Source organism: Cervus elaphus, chromosome 23 (assembly GCF_910594005.1).
Source record: "Cervus elaphus chromosome 23, mCerEla1.1, whole genome shotgun sequence".
In the NCBI taxonomy this organism is placed as follows: Eukaryota; Metazoa; Chordata; class Mammalia; order Artiodactyla; family Cervidae; genus Cervus; species Cervus elaphus.
In genome coordinates this window covers 54544249-54559589 of record NC_057837.1, presented here as the reverse complement: position 1 = coordinate 54559589, position 15341 = coordinate 54544249, and the positions used below count along the sequence as shown (strand labels likewise).

Below are 15341 nucleotides of genomic sequence, written 5' to 3'. Positions count from 1 at the left end.
CAGTTTCTGGCTTCCATGGAAAAATCAGAAGGTCTTGTTGGTGAAGGGCAGCTGCAGGATGGGAGGGATGGAGGGGCCCTTCTGCAGGGGGCCCCACTCTCTGCTGCCTCTGCCGTCAGGCTGTGAGCCGTTGTCAGCTCCTTGGGCAGAGGTGCCTCTACCCAGCACAACAGCTAATCTGTCATCCAGCCCTGGGGTGGGGGATGGCTTTGTAAGTGAAAGGGGGTATTATTGGTGATGCTGCTGGGACAGACCCAGATGAGCCAGGACCTGTGGTCACCCCACCATCGGCCCTGAGAGTGCCCCTGTGGGTCAAAATGGGGGTCCCACGTACCTTGACGTACGAAATGGTCACAATATAGCCACAGATTCAGTCAGAACAAGGAAGGCTCTTTACTGCCCTGTCTGGGGAAAACCATACAAATAAATACCAGTCCACGATGACTACAATGTGATCGGCCCCTCGGGGTGGCATCCTGGTACGGTGCACAACCTGCCCATCTGTCCCTGGTTGTCCCATGCTCCAAGGAGGGCAAGGTCTCCATGCCGTGTCTCTATCCATCAAACATGGGAAGTGGGCAGCCTGAGGGAGGCCAGGGAAGCCCTGTGTCTGGCAGCCCCCTCGTCCCCTGCTGCTGCCTGGCCTCAGTCGTTTCACCTGTGATCTTGGTTTTACAACAGGAAGGTGTTTTTTCCTGCTGCTACAACCTGTAAACATGACGACGGCAAGTGTTGACGACAGAATTCAAGTGGGGGCTGGGAGCCCTGGGTCAGCCAGAGCCTTGCACATCACTTGAAGGTCCCTTGCTGTCCAGGGAGGGGGCTCGAGCCCTCCTCCTATCTACACAGAAGGCCATGGCCGCCGCGTTGAGGGACACCCAGCTCTTCCAGGTCCAGCTGGCTCCAGTCTCTTCTAGCAGCAGGCCTGGCGGTCTCCTTTTGTGTTGGAGTAAAGAGGCAGCGAGGTGGGTCCATGGGGTGCCCAGGTACCTAGGCTAAAGCCAGTGCACACCAGGCCTCCTGGCGCAGGGCCCCGCCAAGGCCAGCCTGCTGGCCCAGGGCTGCAGAAGGCAAAGCAAAGTCCTCAGGCTCGAACTTGAACTCCAGGTGGCTGGGGGCCAGGGGGTCATCCACCTGTGCAGAGCCCTGCAGGGAGGACGGGCCATGTGTGAGCCTTGGGAATAGTTGGCTGGCCCACCTGAGGGTGGGAGCCCTTCAACAGGAAGGTCTCCCCTAAGGGGCTTCCTCAGCTCCTGGAATGGGGTGGGCACTCCTTGTGAGGAACGATGTGATAACCTCGGAAGGGTTCTCAGTCAGTGTTGGCCACAGGGCACCCCCTGGCTCCATCGGCCAGCTGTGTGTCCAGCCCCGAGTTTCCAGGAGGGGCCCGTGGGGGCTCTGACTTGGCCAAGATGCCAGGGCTCCTCCCGGAAGTGCTTGGGAACCAGCTCTGCGCACCCCACCCACCCCGTCTTCCTTACCTGGGAGGTGACACTGGGCCCGGGGCATGAAGGGGATGCCAGGCTGGGCTCGGGCTTCAAAGTGGCTGCTGAAACCTCTGGGTCAGGGACAGAGGCTGGTGGGGAGGCTGTGGTGTGTCCTGCAGACCCTGGCAGGGGTGAGGGAAGATGGGGCATTTATAGACACTGCAGATCTGGTAACATGGGGTGGGAGTGGATGTGGCCTCCTCCACTGGAGCCCCTGCCTCATGCCATGAACTCAGGCCACCCCAGTCCCTCCCCAGCCAGAACCATCCCAGGGCAGTGGCAGGGACTCGCACTTCAGGAAGATGATGCTTGCACCAAACATGTGAATCCCTAATGGTGGAATGTGAAGCACCCAGAGTGATTCCCCATAGGAGGCCTCACCCAGCCCTGGCCCCCATACCTGAGGAGCCCTTGGTCTTGGCAATGTTCTTTGGCTTCCGTTTCCGTGTCTGGATGCTCTCTTTCTTCATCGCCAGGGGCCGCGGTACCTGGCAGGGAGGCAGGGGTGGATGGCTAGTCACTGTCTGCAGTCACACCTGTGGCCTCTTGCACGGCCATCTGCCAGGATCTCAGCCCTGCAGAGCTAGTCACTGCTGTGGCCCTGTTTGGGGAGTTGCTAACCCCCAGGCTCAGTGCTTTCCTTCAGGCAGGGTGGGGCGAAGCCTGTCCCACCCCAGCCTCCCAGGGCTGGGGGCTGGAGGGTCCAGAAGAGCCCTGGGGGTGTCTAGCCTCTGTCCCAGGCTGAATGGCTGCAGGGAAGCTGCAGTGAAGCTATGGTTTCCGAGAGCCCGTCTGTACCACCAGTCTAGCAGGAACATGTGTGCATGGTATGGGCAGTGGGGCCACATGTGTACAGGCGTGTACCTGCTCAGCCCAGGCCCTGCCTGATCGACACCCTACCCGGTTCCTCAGCCCCGTCTCGGGCTGGGGGTGCACTTGTGCCGGCAGCCCCATGGCCCCGCTCACCCCGTGCAGCTTCATGTAGAGCCCGCAGGCGTTGCACACCGGCTCGCCGTCTGCGTTGCGCCGCCAGAGGGTGGTGGTGGTGGTGTGGCAGTTGGTGCAGCAGAGGCCAGCCCGGCGGGATGAGGACTGTGGATGGGAGGCGGGGTGAGCATGGCAGGTGCAGCCGGGCAGGAGGATGGACACTGGGCTCAGGGCTGACCAGTTATGGGGTTGGGTATGCAAGGGGCTGGGTGAGAGGCCTTTGGGCGCTAAGGTCCTGAGGCTGCCCAAGATTCCTCGTGTGCAGGAGCTTTGACCTAGTGCCCAGGAGCCCTGGGACAGGTCACTTCACCCTTCTGGGCCTCAGCTTCCCTATCAATAAAATTGGGGTGACAGCAGACCTGCCTAGGTCCATTGCGGGGTCAGGATCTTGTGAGGAGTGCAGGACACACAGGCTGCTGGGTTTCCATTGTGGCCTCTTTTTAACCAACCCTGGGCCTTCACTCTGTATTTCTGTGGTGGAACAGTACCCCTAGGGGCCATAGGGCCCCCTCGGGTCAGACCCCAGACTGAACATTCAGGGGGCCTGCCTCTGAAGACTTGGGGCTCTGAGCACATGCTCAGCTCAACTGCTTGCACCAGACAGTGGGCAGTGGGTGTCCACATCTGCCCTTGCTGCTCACTGGCCTGGGAGGGAGAGTGGGGCCTGTCTGGAGACCCCCACCAACCATTCCCAAGAAGACACAGACCTGGAAAAGCCTCATCTCCTCCCTCCCTGGGTTGGGCAGCTGTCAGAAGTTCAGGGAATCCGCCCTGTTTAGTCTGAGGCCCGGCCTCCGATCTCCAGGGCAGGACTCTGCCTTGGGATCCGGGGCACAAAGGCCAAGACAGAGAAAGGACGAGGCCTAGGAGGCTCCGGAGGGAGGGCAGGGCCGGAGCTCCTGGCCCGGCTGGAGAGACCCCACCCTCTGGCCGGCGGCCTCCAGGCCACAGCCGTATGGGGCCTGACATCCAGCCTGGCAGGCATCACCAGTGGTCTCCCTGGGGGCCTAGGGATGGACCTGCGCCCTGGTTGGAGTGCAGAGAGCTGGTGGCCGGCCTGGGCCCAGCAGAAGTGGAAGGTCAGTGGTGGCCGCAGCCCCAGGGCAGATGGTGGGACACGGCCCTGACACAGGAGCCCCAGCCCCCCGGTCAAGTGGCCCCCAGCCTGACACCGCCCTGGAGGGCTGGCAACCACGTCCTGACCTTGTCTAGAGAGCAGTTGCTTTTACTGGACACTACCCGAGTCTCTGTCCTCCCTGTCCCCTTTCCTCCCTTCCATCTGCCTCTCGGCTGCAGGGAGCTATGCCCAAATGGAGGCGCAGCACCCCCCGGAGCCCACTGTCCCGCATGAGGCAGCATCTCCTCCCATCCCTGCTGCCGCTCCCCCCACCACCGGTCCAGAATCTCCTGAGCCCCCAGTCCATTCATTTTCTTAAGGTGGGAGGAGGTTCTTGGGACCTCCCCAAGGTTCCTAGATTGAACAAACATGCAAACAGGATGCCCAGTTAGAAGTGAATTTCAGATAAACAGTAAATATTTTCTGTAAGTACACTCTACGCAATATTTGGGACACATTTAAAATGCTATTTATTTTTTGTGTGAAATTCACACCTAACTGTGCATTTAGTAATCAATCTGGTCACCCTGACCTACCTTCCCGGGCTACATCATGGTTCCTTACTCCTGCTGTGCCTTCAGACCAGGAGGACCATGGCCTGAGGCCCCTCCCCTCCAAACAAGCTGGGACCCTCGGGGGCTCTTACCAACTTTTGCCCCCTTAGAGTTCACACAGCCATCCCACATTCCAAAAAAAAAAAAGTTGACATCACTGAAACTCAGGGGTCACAGGAGTGCTGTCTCCTGGGCTGTCTGGCCACTTCCTGCTAAAATCCTTCCTATAGGAACACTATCGCAAGGGCGTAAAGAGACCCATGCGAGGCCTTCATGCCAGCACTGTTTTCAACAACACACCACACAGCTGCACACACGTGGGCACCACTGCGGACACACGTGCCCCCACGCGTCCCCCAGAGTCGCCCATGCATCTAGGAAGCAGCAGAACTACGCACACCAACTCGGGTGGTGGAGGGGCAGAAACTTCCTCAGGTGGACCGAGTATACACAGGACACAAGCTCAGGTGGTGTGAACCCACCTCCTGGACCCTGGGGGTGCAGCGAAACCCGAAAGTCACGTTTGAACATTTCTCCAGTGAGCATAGATTAAAATCCATAAACTGGAAATCAGATTAAAATCAAGAAAATGGGTAAAAAGAATGGCCTTGACAAAATTCTCAGACACGTTTGTTGATTTATCTTTTTCCATCCCCTCAGTGCCTGCGTCTTACAGGGGGTAGGGAACTGAAGCTCAGACAATGAGAGGCCAGGGTGCAGGGGTGGTCCCGGGGTGGACAGAACCTCCTCCCTTGGCTGAACACACCCCGTGGCCACATCCCCGGGGCTATCCACGGACACCCAGAGCCTCCCTCTGTCCTTCTGCACCCATGGCCAGGCCAGGCGGCCAGGCCTGGCCACTCTCAGGGCCCCCTAATCGCTGGGCCTCTCCAGCCTGCGTTTTCTTTTTCTCTTTCAGTCGGTTCTTTTCAAAAGAAGTGGAAATTCAAAGCCAGTGGCAGAGCTGGCCTGAGTGCCAGGTTCCACAAGGATCTAGGCATCCAGAGGAATGAGGGTAGGGGGCAGCTGGAGCCGGGTGGGGGGCTGGCAGGGGTGGGGGGCTCTGGAGAGGGTATTGGGAAAGTAAAGGCTGCAGGTGGTGGAGCAGCAAAGACGCTGCCATTTCAAACAGGTCTTCCGCGTGCTCTTGGCGGGGAGACCTGGGGACACTTAGCCTGATGGACTTGTGATGGACGTGGGAGCCCCCCCGCACTTGGGGCAGCATGTGCTGTGGATGCGAGGCTGTGCAAGGAAGGCTCACCCGGGGCTGGTGAGTGTCCCAAGGAAGCTGGGCTGTCCATGGCACAGCCATGTCCTGGAGCTGGGGCCAGAACCAGCCTCAGGCTCACAGGCCTGCCGTCCTCAGAGTCTGGCTTCTGGGCTCTGATGTTCAGGGGTCAGGCCAGGGCAAGTGGCACTCGCAGAGACCCTGGCCGCAGGCACACATCAGCAAAGCCACTGCGACAACCCCCCACTACTCGTCTTCACTGACGGAAGCCTTGGGTCAAAGGTGTAAGCCCTACCCTGCAACCCAAGATACACACAGGAGGCAAAAGGTAGAACAGCCAGGGGCTCCTGCTGGGAGGAGGGGATGCACACTTGTCATCGTCACATTCCTGTATTCTTGGTGACAAGCTTCTAGGACGTTTGGAATTATTTAAAGGAGGGCGAGACCAGCTCTTCCTGGAGAGGGCCCTCCTGAGCCATCACTTCTGCTCACACTCCAGGGAGAGTGAGGCCCCAGAGTGGGGGCAAGCCTGGGGTGACCAGCCCAGCACCTCCTTGGCCAGGAGCACATGGGCGGGGCTCTGGCCTTGGGACTCTGAGAATCTTGGGGTTTTCACGTGGAGCCTGGCCCTGCAAGGACCAGCCACGCAGTGAGCAGTGGGGCCACCCTGAGGGACAGGCAGGCACCCTGCAGCCAGTGAGAGGAGCCCCCTAGGAGCCTGCTCAGGGAGACACGGGGAGTACAGGGGCCATGAGGATGCCCTGAACCTCAGCACCGCTTGGCAAACACTTCCTGGGTGTGTTTTACATTCAGGTTCATGTGGGCCTGGACTCAGGGCAGGCAGAATGCTCGCCCTCCAGGCCCTGCAGCCTCAGGGAGATGAGCAGACATGCAGGAATTCCCCCATCCTAGATGGCACCCCAAAGCTAATTGTTTCATGTCCCCAGACTTGGAAACAGAGGCTTCACCAGGCCAAGCGCCTGTCTGTCCTCAGCCCACCCATGGCGCTGGCCACGGCTGTCCAATTTCCCTTTCCAGCAAGTAGTGGGCAGTTCCTGAATTCAGCTCGCAGGGGGCTAGACAAGAAGACCCAGGGCAGAGTCAGGAGGCTCAGCGTGAGTGGGGCATTGTGGGAACTCGAGGCCACAGTCCTGGTCTGAGCCTGGGGTTGCCGCTAGCCGGCTGCGAGTCCAGGGAAGCCCCTGGTGGTCACCTGGCTGTTGTTAATGTAGATGCCTCAGCGTGCAGATGGTGGCCTCTGCCCGCCCACCCTCAAGTTAGGAATTTTCTGCCGGGAGGTGAGCCCTGCAAGGGATGAGGTGGAGAGGATGGCCCACCTCTCCTGTGTACTCAGCACCCGGTTCAGGGCTGACCCAAGAAAAGCAGAGGGAGTAAGAGGAGGGAGCCAGCCTAGGTCACAGCCCCCTAGGACCCTCTCCCTTGGCCTCAGTTTCCCCTTCCCGGAGGCCACAACAGACATTGTCTGGGCTGTGGGCATGAATACAGGCAGACACAACAGTGGGGGTGCTGTGAACTCTGAGGGCAACCCTCTCTGTGAGCGGCACCACACGGGTGCAGAGAGGTGGGGGACCCACAGAGCCTCCGAATCCAGGCCAGATCAGAGGAAGAGAAACAGTAGCTGCCCTCAAGCTGCTGACCGCCTCAGTCCTGCTTCCTGCCCACCCGTTTTGGGGCCTCAGAGCGTCCAGCCCCGGTGCCGCCATAGCTGGGGCTTCAGTAAAGGCCTTCAGTAAAGGAAACCTTCAGTAAAGGTTTCCAGTAAAGGCCTGTGACTGACCGCCCCTGCAGCCGTGGCAGGCCCATTCCACAGCATCTGCCATGGAAAGCCCTTCCACACTCCAGGGCCTGACACACCAGAACAAGCCACCTGTAGGGCTCCCACAAGCCTTAGCCCGGACCCGGGAAGAAGCCCTTGCGACCCCCCGACTTTGGACAGATGGAATTACTGACAGAATTACTTGACCATCAAAGTTTGCCTGCAAAACGGCAGAGAACGAAGCAACTGGAAACCTTTACACGGCTTCTGGGGACTCTGCCCTGCTGTGGGCAAAACTCGGGCGCCCAGTCCCCTACTCGCTAACCAGCCATACAGCAGAGAGAAGCGAAAGTGAAAACGAATCTCCCCCAGCGAACGACCGCACACCTGGTCTGGACCCATCCTTGCAATATCAGGGGCAGCGGTCCCAGTGTCCCTCCCCTGTAAGAGTCACTGTCAGCCAACAAAGCCAGCATCCAGCGGCCACTTTTCCCTCCAGTCCCATATGAGGGCCAGGTCATCTTACTTCTCCACCGCCCCACCACCTGGCAGCCCAAAGTCCCCAGAGTCACAAGGCTGAGTCCCCAGCCGGCGCACAGTGATCCCCGGCACAGGAGGTTCAGTGTCAAGCTCAGAGCAGCCCAGCCCCTTGGGGGAGACCCCACAGACCCTCTGGGGGAGCAGGCCCCATCACAGGGGGACCGTGGCAGTGGGCCAGGTGCTGTCATCCTGCCCGAGCCTCCCCTCCCCGTCCCGGAGCTCCACTGGCTCCCAGGCTGTGATCGAGGAAGACCGGCCCGGCCGCCCGCACTCACCAGGCGCTTCTGCGGCCGCACGAGGGGCCGGTTGACACCGTTCATCTTGTGGTAGAGGCCACAGGCGTTGCACAGGTAGTGGCCGGTGCCGTCGCGACGCCACAGCGGCGTGGACAGGGCCCCGCAGTTGACGCACTCACGCCCCTCGCCGGGGAACTCCTCCAGGAGCTCAGCTGCTGCGGGAGCAAGGCGGGCGGCCGCTGGACGAGGCTCGGGCCCTTCCCGGGAGCCGCTGAGCCGCCGCGTTCGCACCACCTTTTCCTTCCCTTCCCTTTTGTGCCTTTATTTTGCTAATTTACTTTGTCTAACTTTCTTTTTTTTTAATCTAACTTTCTTTTTAAGTTTAAATTCACACACAGCGATGTTTGTGCCAGATTTAAGTCACTCGTCAGGGATGCTTTATAAGGTGGGGGGAGAGTTAATAAATGCAACCCTGGGTAGGGCAACAGGAACTAACTGCCCTACTCGGAACAGGGTCCAGTATCACTAATTTTGACCAGTGGGGAGGCAGGAGCGTCTTCACTGGCAGAAGACCCACGCGGGTCGATCGGAGGGGCAGTCGGGGATCGCGGGATCCTACAGGGACCGCGGTGCCTTCACTGTCAGCTTTCGTGGTCTCGGCACAGTCCTCCCACTTGAGCAGCACACACGGCCACAGCGGCGCGGCCTCCAGGCCCCTCCAGACCTGGCCAGGCGCTGGCGACACTTGGGCGGCTGGATCGGGTGGGGGTGGGGCAGGGATCAATCATCGCCTGGCCGGGGGTGGGCGCCAGGCGTGGGGCGCCTCGGCGGCCGGGTCAAGTGGATCCCGCTTCCTGCGCCGTTGCTGCCAAGGAGCTGAGGAGGAGTGTAGGCTAAAAGACCGGAGCAGCAAAAAAAAAAAAAAAAAAAAAAGGAGTGGCCTTGGTTTTGGGGGAGCAGGGGTGAGAAAGGGTCGGTGGCGCCCACTACTCAGAAGGGGGGTGGGGAGCAATTCTCAGCTTTACAGGTCTGGAATCCGATCACTCAAATTTAGATCCCAGAGAGGGACTGGGACTGGGTCTCAAATTAGAATATGTAAACATTTTAGAACAGAGACGAATGTGGTGGTTTACTTAAATAAACGAGAATTTTGAGCATTAAAAAAAAAAAAAAGTCATTTCCCAAACTTTTCATAAAAACCGTTTAAGACATAGGCTCTAAATGGTATGATCCCAGGATACTGGGTTTGGATGAACGAAAAGCGAAAACAGATATGTGTATAAAGGATCTCAAGACCGGGTTTTCATCTTGGTGTGGGTGAGGTGCCAGCAGTCGCGGATTTCCACCCAGGTTTACACGTTCCCCGGGGTCTGGGCCTGCCCCAAGCTGGTGTCCCACCTGGCTGAAAAAGCCCTGATCCTGGAGAGGGGGGCATTTCGCAGGGTGCGGGTTTGCATCCGGGTACCGCCAGCACCCAGGACCCTGGTCAGTGGAGCCAGTTCCCAGTCCCGCACTCACCGAAGGTGGCCCTGCGGCCAGGGAGGCCAGCCGGGAGGCCCTGTAAGCTGTGCAGGACGCTGCCGTCCAGGGGTCCAGAAGTCCAGGACGGGGCCACTTCCGCGCTCATGTAGGCAGGGTAAGCTGTGGGGTATGAGGAGCTCACGGGCCTCCCGAGCGCCGCTGGGTACTGCTCCCGAGCCAGCATCGCGCCCTGAAAGGCGCCGCTGTCCCGGGTCCCGGTGCCGCCTCCGGGCCCCGGGGAACTGTGCGCAAAGGGGAAGGCAGTGGTCCCCGGCGGCGGAGCGGCCGGTGGGTGGGGGCTGCCGGAGCCAAACGCTGACGAGTCTGCCGTGGCCGCCTGCGCCCAGCTGGGGTGCGCGGTGATTGCGGGAGCCTGCGGGCCCGGTTCGCACGCCGGCAGGTAGGGCAGCATGGAGGGGACCCGCGCGGGCGGCACGAACACTGGGGAGCCGGCGCCCGGCGTGTGCAGAAAGGCGCCCGAGTCCGCGTAGGCGGTCTGACTGGGGCTCGGGGCCAGCGCCAGACTCTGGTACATCTTCCCTGGCGTGGCCTTGACCTGCAGACTAGAGGGACGGGCGTCCAGGTCACGGCCACTGTGCCCCACAGGTGCTATCGCTCGAGTCGCGCTTTTGGATCCCCAGCTGGGAGGTTCCTGGGGTGGGAACCCGCGGGGACAGGATAGCCGGGGGCAGGGTCGGCTCGAGCGGCCCGTGGGGCATCCGGGCGCAGCCACAACGCGGAGCTCACCTCTTTCACAGCCGGGGCTTCCGAGGTTCCCAGGTGGGCTCAGTGGGCACAGAGAAGGAGAAACCGGCGGGTCCGCAGGGCGCAGGCTCTGGGCTCTGGGAGAAGGAGCCCGGCTGGGTAGGGGCGAGCGGCCGGGCCCGGCTGCGGTACTCGCCCGCTGGTCGTGGGGATCCGAAGGCGCGAGGGCGCGGCGGGCGGCGGGCTGCAGTCTGGAAGCCGGGGTCCTTGCGGTTTCGCGACCCGGCTCCTCGGCCGCCCCTCGGTACAGCTCCGCCCGGACCTGGCCCGCCCCCGCCGCGCCGCCCCTTCCCTCCCGGGGGCCCTCCCCTCCCTCCCCGCGGGGTCAGAGCCAGGGCTGCGGCCTCGGTGCCACGTGACCGAAGCAGGCCGGGCGCTCGGGGCTCCGCGGGATAGGCGACCAGACGCACACGGCCCGGGGCAGCCAGCGCTGAGTCCTTGCCAACGCGGGCAACACGAACCAGCCAGGTGCTCGGCGCCGCCTACCCGGAGGAGCTCCGACGCCGAGACTTCTCTAAATGTGTTAGGGCTTTTGAAGCCCTCCTTCTTGATGGGTGTTATTGGCGGGCTGCGGCTAAGGCTGGTTTAGTGTCTTGGGCTGCGGTGAATGCGTCTGTGACCCTGGCTCTGCAGCGATCATGGATATGGTGGTGCGGACTCCTCATTGCGCCCTTGGTCTGGGGCCCTTAGCAGGGATCTGGCTCCCAAAGTGATAGCCCAGCCCAGCTCGGTTCCCCTGAACTCAGATCCTGTTCCATGGCCACGGCACTGGCGAAGTCCTATGGGAGTCCCGCAGCTTCCTCAATGACCAAGCAGGGCCACTGTCCCTTCTCATTCCCTGCTGGGGACGCAGGTCCGGCGGGCAGCCTCAGTCTGGAGGCACTTCCATTCCCCAAGGTCCTTGCCTCCACCCCTTGGTGGGGGGACTTTCACTGTGTGGGGAATTCTCAAAGAGTCTCCTCAAGGCACTGGAAATGTGGGAAGGGTGGGAGGCCACTCGGGTCTGGAGGTGGCCCCTGGCACTCCCTGGGTGAGCCCAAAGGTGCCAGCACCCTGGTGAAAGTGGCCTCCAAGCAGCTTCGCTGGCTGATGACCCAGCCTCCCACCAGGCCATACTCTCCAGCCACCTTACAGCAGGCGCTGGACCACCAGCCCTGGGAGCAGGGCTCACTGGAGGGCGCTTGGCTGCTGCACTTGGGACAATGAATGTTTTTCATTTGCAGAAATGGGCCATCACCTCCACCATTGGTCTGGGTGCTCTCCACCTGTGGAGGGGTGGGCACTTGCTCATCTCCCTCTACTCCAGGACAAGACTAGAATTTGAGGCGCACATCAGGTCACCTAAGGCCCCTGGAAGATGGCAAGCAAGGGCTCCACGCTCACCTGGGCGGGGGACCCCATGGAAGTTTCCCCACGGGCTCTGGATTCTTCAAAAGCCTAGGCATGTGCCATTGGGAGGGGGCTTGGGGGTCTTCATTATCCCCTTTACTCTCCACTCCCAGTGCTTCCCCCACACTCACCCATACCAGTCTCTGCCTCCTCTCCCACCCTCAGGGCCCCAGGGTCCACACCACCCCAACAGGCTCCCCTGGTACCCACTCCCCACGCGCTCCCGCCAGTCCAAACCCTCCTCACCCTACCCCCTGCAGACCCTGCCAGTGGATCTCAACTTTCTCTCTTCCGTAGTGGGTGGGGCAGGAGAGGGGGCGGGGGTCCTGGAAACTCACTGTGCCAAGGTCCTCAGGGCTCGTGGATGCGCATCTCCCTGGGGAGGTTCACCAGCGGCCAGGGCGCCGAGCCCATAGCACTGCGAAGCCAGTAGAACCCTCGCCGCCTCTGCGGCCCTCACTGCCTCCCCTCACACTGGCTTGGGGAGGAGTTAGTGTGACTGGGTCCTTTGGTGTCTCCTTGGGACTTGCACTCCGCTGGCACCAGACAGAGGCCAAGGGGGAGCCAGCTGGGGGGAGCAGAGGGCTGGGGCCCCAGGGTCTCAGCTGCAGCAGAAGAGACTGTAGAGCTGGGTGATGGGCCCTGAAATCAGGGCTACTGGGGTGGGTGAAAGAGACACGAGATGGAATTTCTACCTGGAGGTCAGTCCTGATTACCCCTCCCTGAGCTCCCTCTAGGAGCTAACTCTAGGTTAGCTCTGGGTTCACTCTGGGAACCCAACCAGAGTCGGCCTGGGGTCTGGGGGAGTGGGGACCCTACCCCTATCTCCCAACCCAGGAGATAAGAGAGTTGGCTTGTTAACCCCCTGGTGACCAGGCAGAGCCGAAATCCATGATTCCAGGTCAGACAGGGGCTGCATGAGGGGCCTTAGGCAAAGTGAGGACCAGGGCCTGAGTGGCTGGGGGATTGGGTCCTGGGGTGGGATAGGCCCTCCCAGCCAGCTGGACTCTGGGGGTCATTTATGCAGCAGCTGCCTCTTCCCAGCCCAGAGCTTGGGAGCCCCTCACTCAGACACATGCATCAGAAATGAAAACAGACCTCCTGGGGAAATAAGGAGGGGGCGGGGCCTCTGGGCCAGCCCCCAGGAGGGACTCAGGCCTCTCCCTGGGTGCCTCAGGGCCACCCCTGGGTCAGTGCCCAGCAGCCAGCCCCTTAGGGCGCAGCTAGCTGTCTGGGTCACCTGCCAGAGCTCTCCCTCCAACCCCAGCCTCCCAGGGTCTGCCCTTCCTATAGGTGGGGGCTCAGGGAAGGAGCCCCGGGCTGGCTGGGTGGGGCCTGGGGTGGGGACAGGCTGGGAGGTCAGAGGAATTCTGTGTCCTCCCCCAGGTATTCAGATAAGCCCCATGCTCCCTCCCTTCTGGGTAGGAAAAACCATTTCAAAGTCAGCCCCACCTCTGCCTTCTGCACTCTGAGGCCCCTCTTCCCTGACCTGGGGTGTCTGCTGACTCCTCCTGCCCCTTGGGGAGAATGAGGTGGGGTCCAGATGGAGGGTTCCAGGGCCTCTCCAACCCCAGCAGGAACTTCAAAACTCAGCATGGTGAGGCAGGTTGGGGTGGGGACTTTCCAGAGGTACAATGGGGAGGGGCTGGGGGGCCACGTGGGTGTACAAGTCACTGTGGACACATAGGTACGTGCACCTCTCCTGCAAGGAGGGCTGAGCTCTGGAGCCCAAGGCCGCCTTGGGCTGCCTGCCCTTCTGGGGGAGCTCAGAGCTGGAGCGAGGGGCAGCAGCTGCAGGGGGAAGGGCCCCCCATTGGCATCACTGTCACTAGGTTTCCTGAGGGTCTCCCACACACCTGACTGGGCCCAGAGCTTCTGTGTTTTGACTCTAAGGCTCACGGCTGCCTGCTGAGCGGGGGTGATTTCTGTGAGCGGTCACGCCACATCATAGATGAGAACCAGGGCCAGGCCTGGCGGGGGCCAAAGGTTGGAACCTCACTCCGGGGCACTCTTGGGCCTGCTCTGCTCTGTCCACTGCATCTCCTCGGCCCTTGCTGTCCACCTGCTCCTCTGGCCACTGCCCCCAATCCTGGTCCATGACTGGCTCTTCTAGAGCCTGCATTTCTAGGTCCTCAGCCCTTAGAGGGTCCATGTGGTTGGGTGGGGGCGTCATCACTCACCTTCTCCCCAGGCTTAGTGGAGGGAGACCCCGGCCTTACACACAGCTTGCCCTGAGGATGACCCAGTCGGGCCTTGAGGTGGCTGCCGAGAAAAGGGGAGCAGAAAATGGAAATAGAGCTCACGGGCACTGTGTCATTTTTGTAACCCAGTCTGGTCTTGCAGGCCCTCGCGGCTGGGTCACCAGACAACCCTCATGAGAGTGAGGGGTCCTCCGGGAAGGGACTCAGGGAGCTTGTTCTGGGGGAGACATAATCACACTTGTGCGAGTCATCTCCCCGTCTGTTGTCGGGAGCAAGCCAGTGGCTGTAGAGATGGCGAATGTCCGCTGTTTTCCACCAGCTTCCAGGCCCCGGAGTTCCCGCAGAGGGAGGGTATAGAGCCACAGAGCAGGCACATGGACAGAGAGACGGCCGGCCGTCTGACCCCTGGGAGGAGGGTGATGCAGGGATCTCTGCCCCCCACCCTGCCTGGGCTCCAGTGAGGATGGATATGTGGATACATGGCTGGTGCAGGCAGCCTCTTCCCGTCTGTTACCTGTAAATTACTTCACCTGAGTGACATCATGCTGGGGGCCTTGAACAAGGTCATGTAGGTCCCTAGCCTTCCATGGCAGCAGTTCCCTGACTTGAACGAGGTTGTGACCCCCAGGCCCTCCGTGGCAGTGGGTCCCTGACTTGAAGAATGAAAAGCAGAGGCTGCTATGGGATTGATGCTTGGCTGTCACGTGGTGCATGTGGCTCCCTGGCCTTTGACGGCCCTACCAGCAGCAGGCTTCTCCCTTGTCCTTCCTGGGATCGCATTTTGCCGCCAGTGGCTTAGGATTCAGGATGGTTGTTTATCTCCCCCCTCCCCAAAGGGTTAACACCCTCTGCTAAGCAGGATGGCCAACACCCCCCTCCATGTCCTGCTGGACGGTTTCACGGACATTGTAGATGCATAGGGAGCTGTAACCACACGTTAGTAGCAGCCCAGGTGGTTGGGGGTCTCAGGAAACTAACCTGCAACTCTGTCTCGGGGGCCACCCTGGGTGAAGGGACGGGTCCTCCACTGGGGTCGTCTGTCCCCCACGCCCTCCCCAGAGACACCCGTTCCTGTTATGCCTTCCCAGAAATGCACTGAGCTCATACAAGAAAACATGTTAGCAGCACCTGAACACACGGGGGCACACACACACACAAACATGCTGGAGTGCCCACCTGAACACACACACACACACGAGTGCACACTAGTGGCATGCATGTGCTTGCTCATGCATGCACAGACACCTGCACATGCAGCCACATGTATGTACCCACCCATGCTTGCATATTTCGTCACAGACACAAAACCTTTCAGGGAAACCCCAGAAGATCAAACACCCTGAAGACCTAGGGTGGCTCAGAAAGCACCTCGCCTGCCTCCCCCCAGCCCCCAACTCTTCCTTTTCATTTCCAAATTGATGTCTGCTGGTGGGGCTGGGAAAATTCACAAGTGGGATCCACTCTTGCAGGTGATGAAGCTGATTGTCTTCATTTCCCACTGAGCCATCGTTTCCCCAGTATGGAGCTGCTGCTCGGCTG

At 60.7% G+C, this 15341-nt stretch overlaps 1 protein-coding gene across 2 annotated transcripts; it reads right to left on the bottom strand.

The window, feature by feature from the left end:
* Nucleotides 1-369: 369 nt before the first annotated feature.
* On the bottom strand, nt 370-10536 carry GATA5 (GATA binding protein 5). Of its 2 annotated transcripts, none has more exons than XM_043885045.1 (7): nt 10195-10536; nt 9445-10010; nt 7966-8138; nt 2454-2579; nt 1888-1975; nt 1482-1609; nt 370-1146 (listed from the first exon to the last, which is right to left on the bottom strand). In XM_043885045.1, exons 2-7 carry the CDS (start codon nt 9980-9982, stop codon nt 991-993), a joined length of 1209 nt encoding a protein of 402 aa, XP_043740980.1. In that variant the 5' UTR covers nt 9983-10010; nt 10195-10536; the 3' UTR covers nt 370-990. The 2 variants fall into 2 exon arrangements, with proteins under 2 accessions (XP_043740980.1, XP_043740979.1); XM_043885044.1 differs by having other exon boundaries at nt 7966-8141; nt 10195-10527.
* Between the last annotated feature and the right edge of the window lie 4805 nt (nt 10537-15341).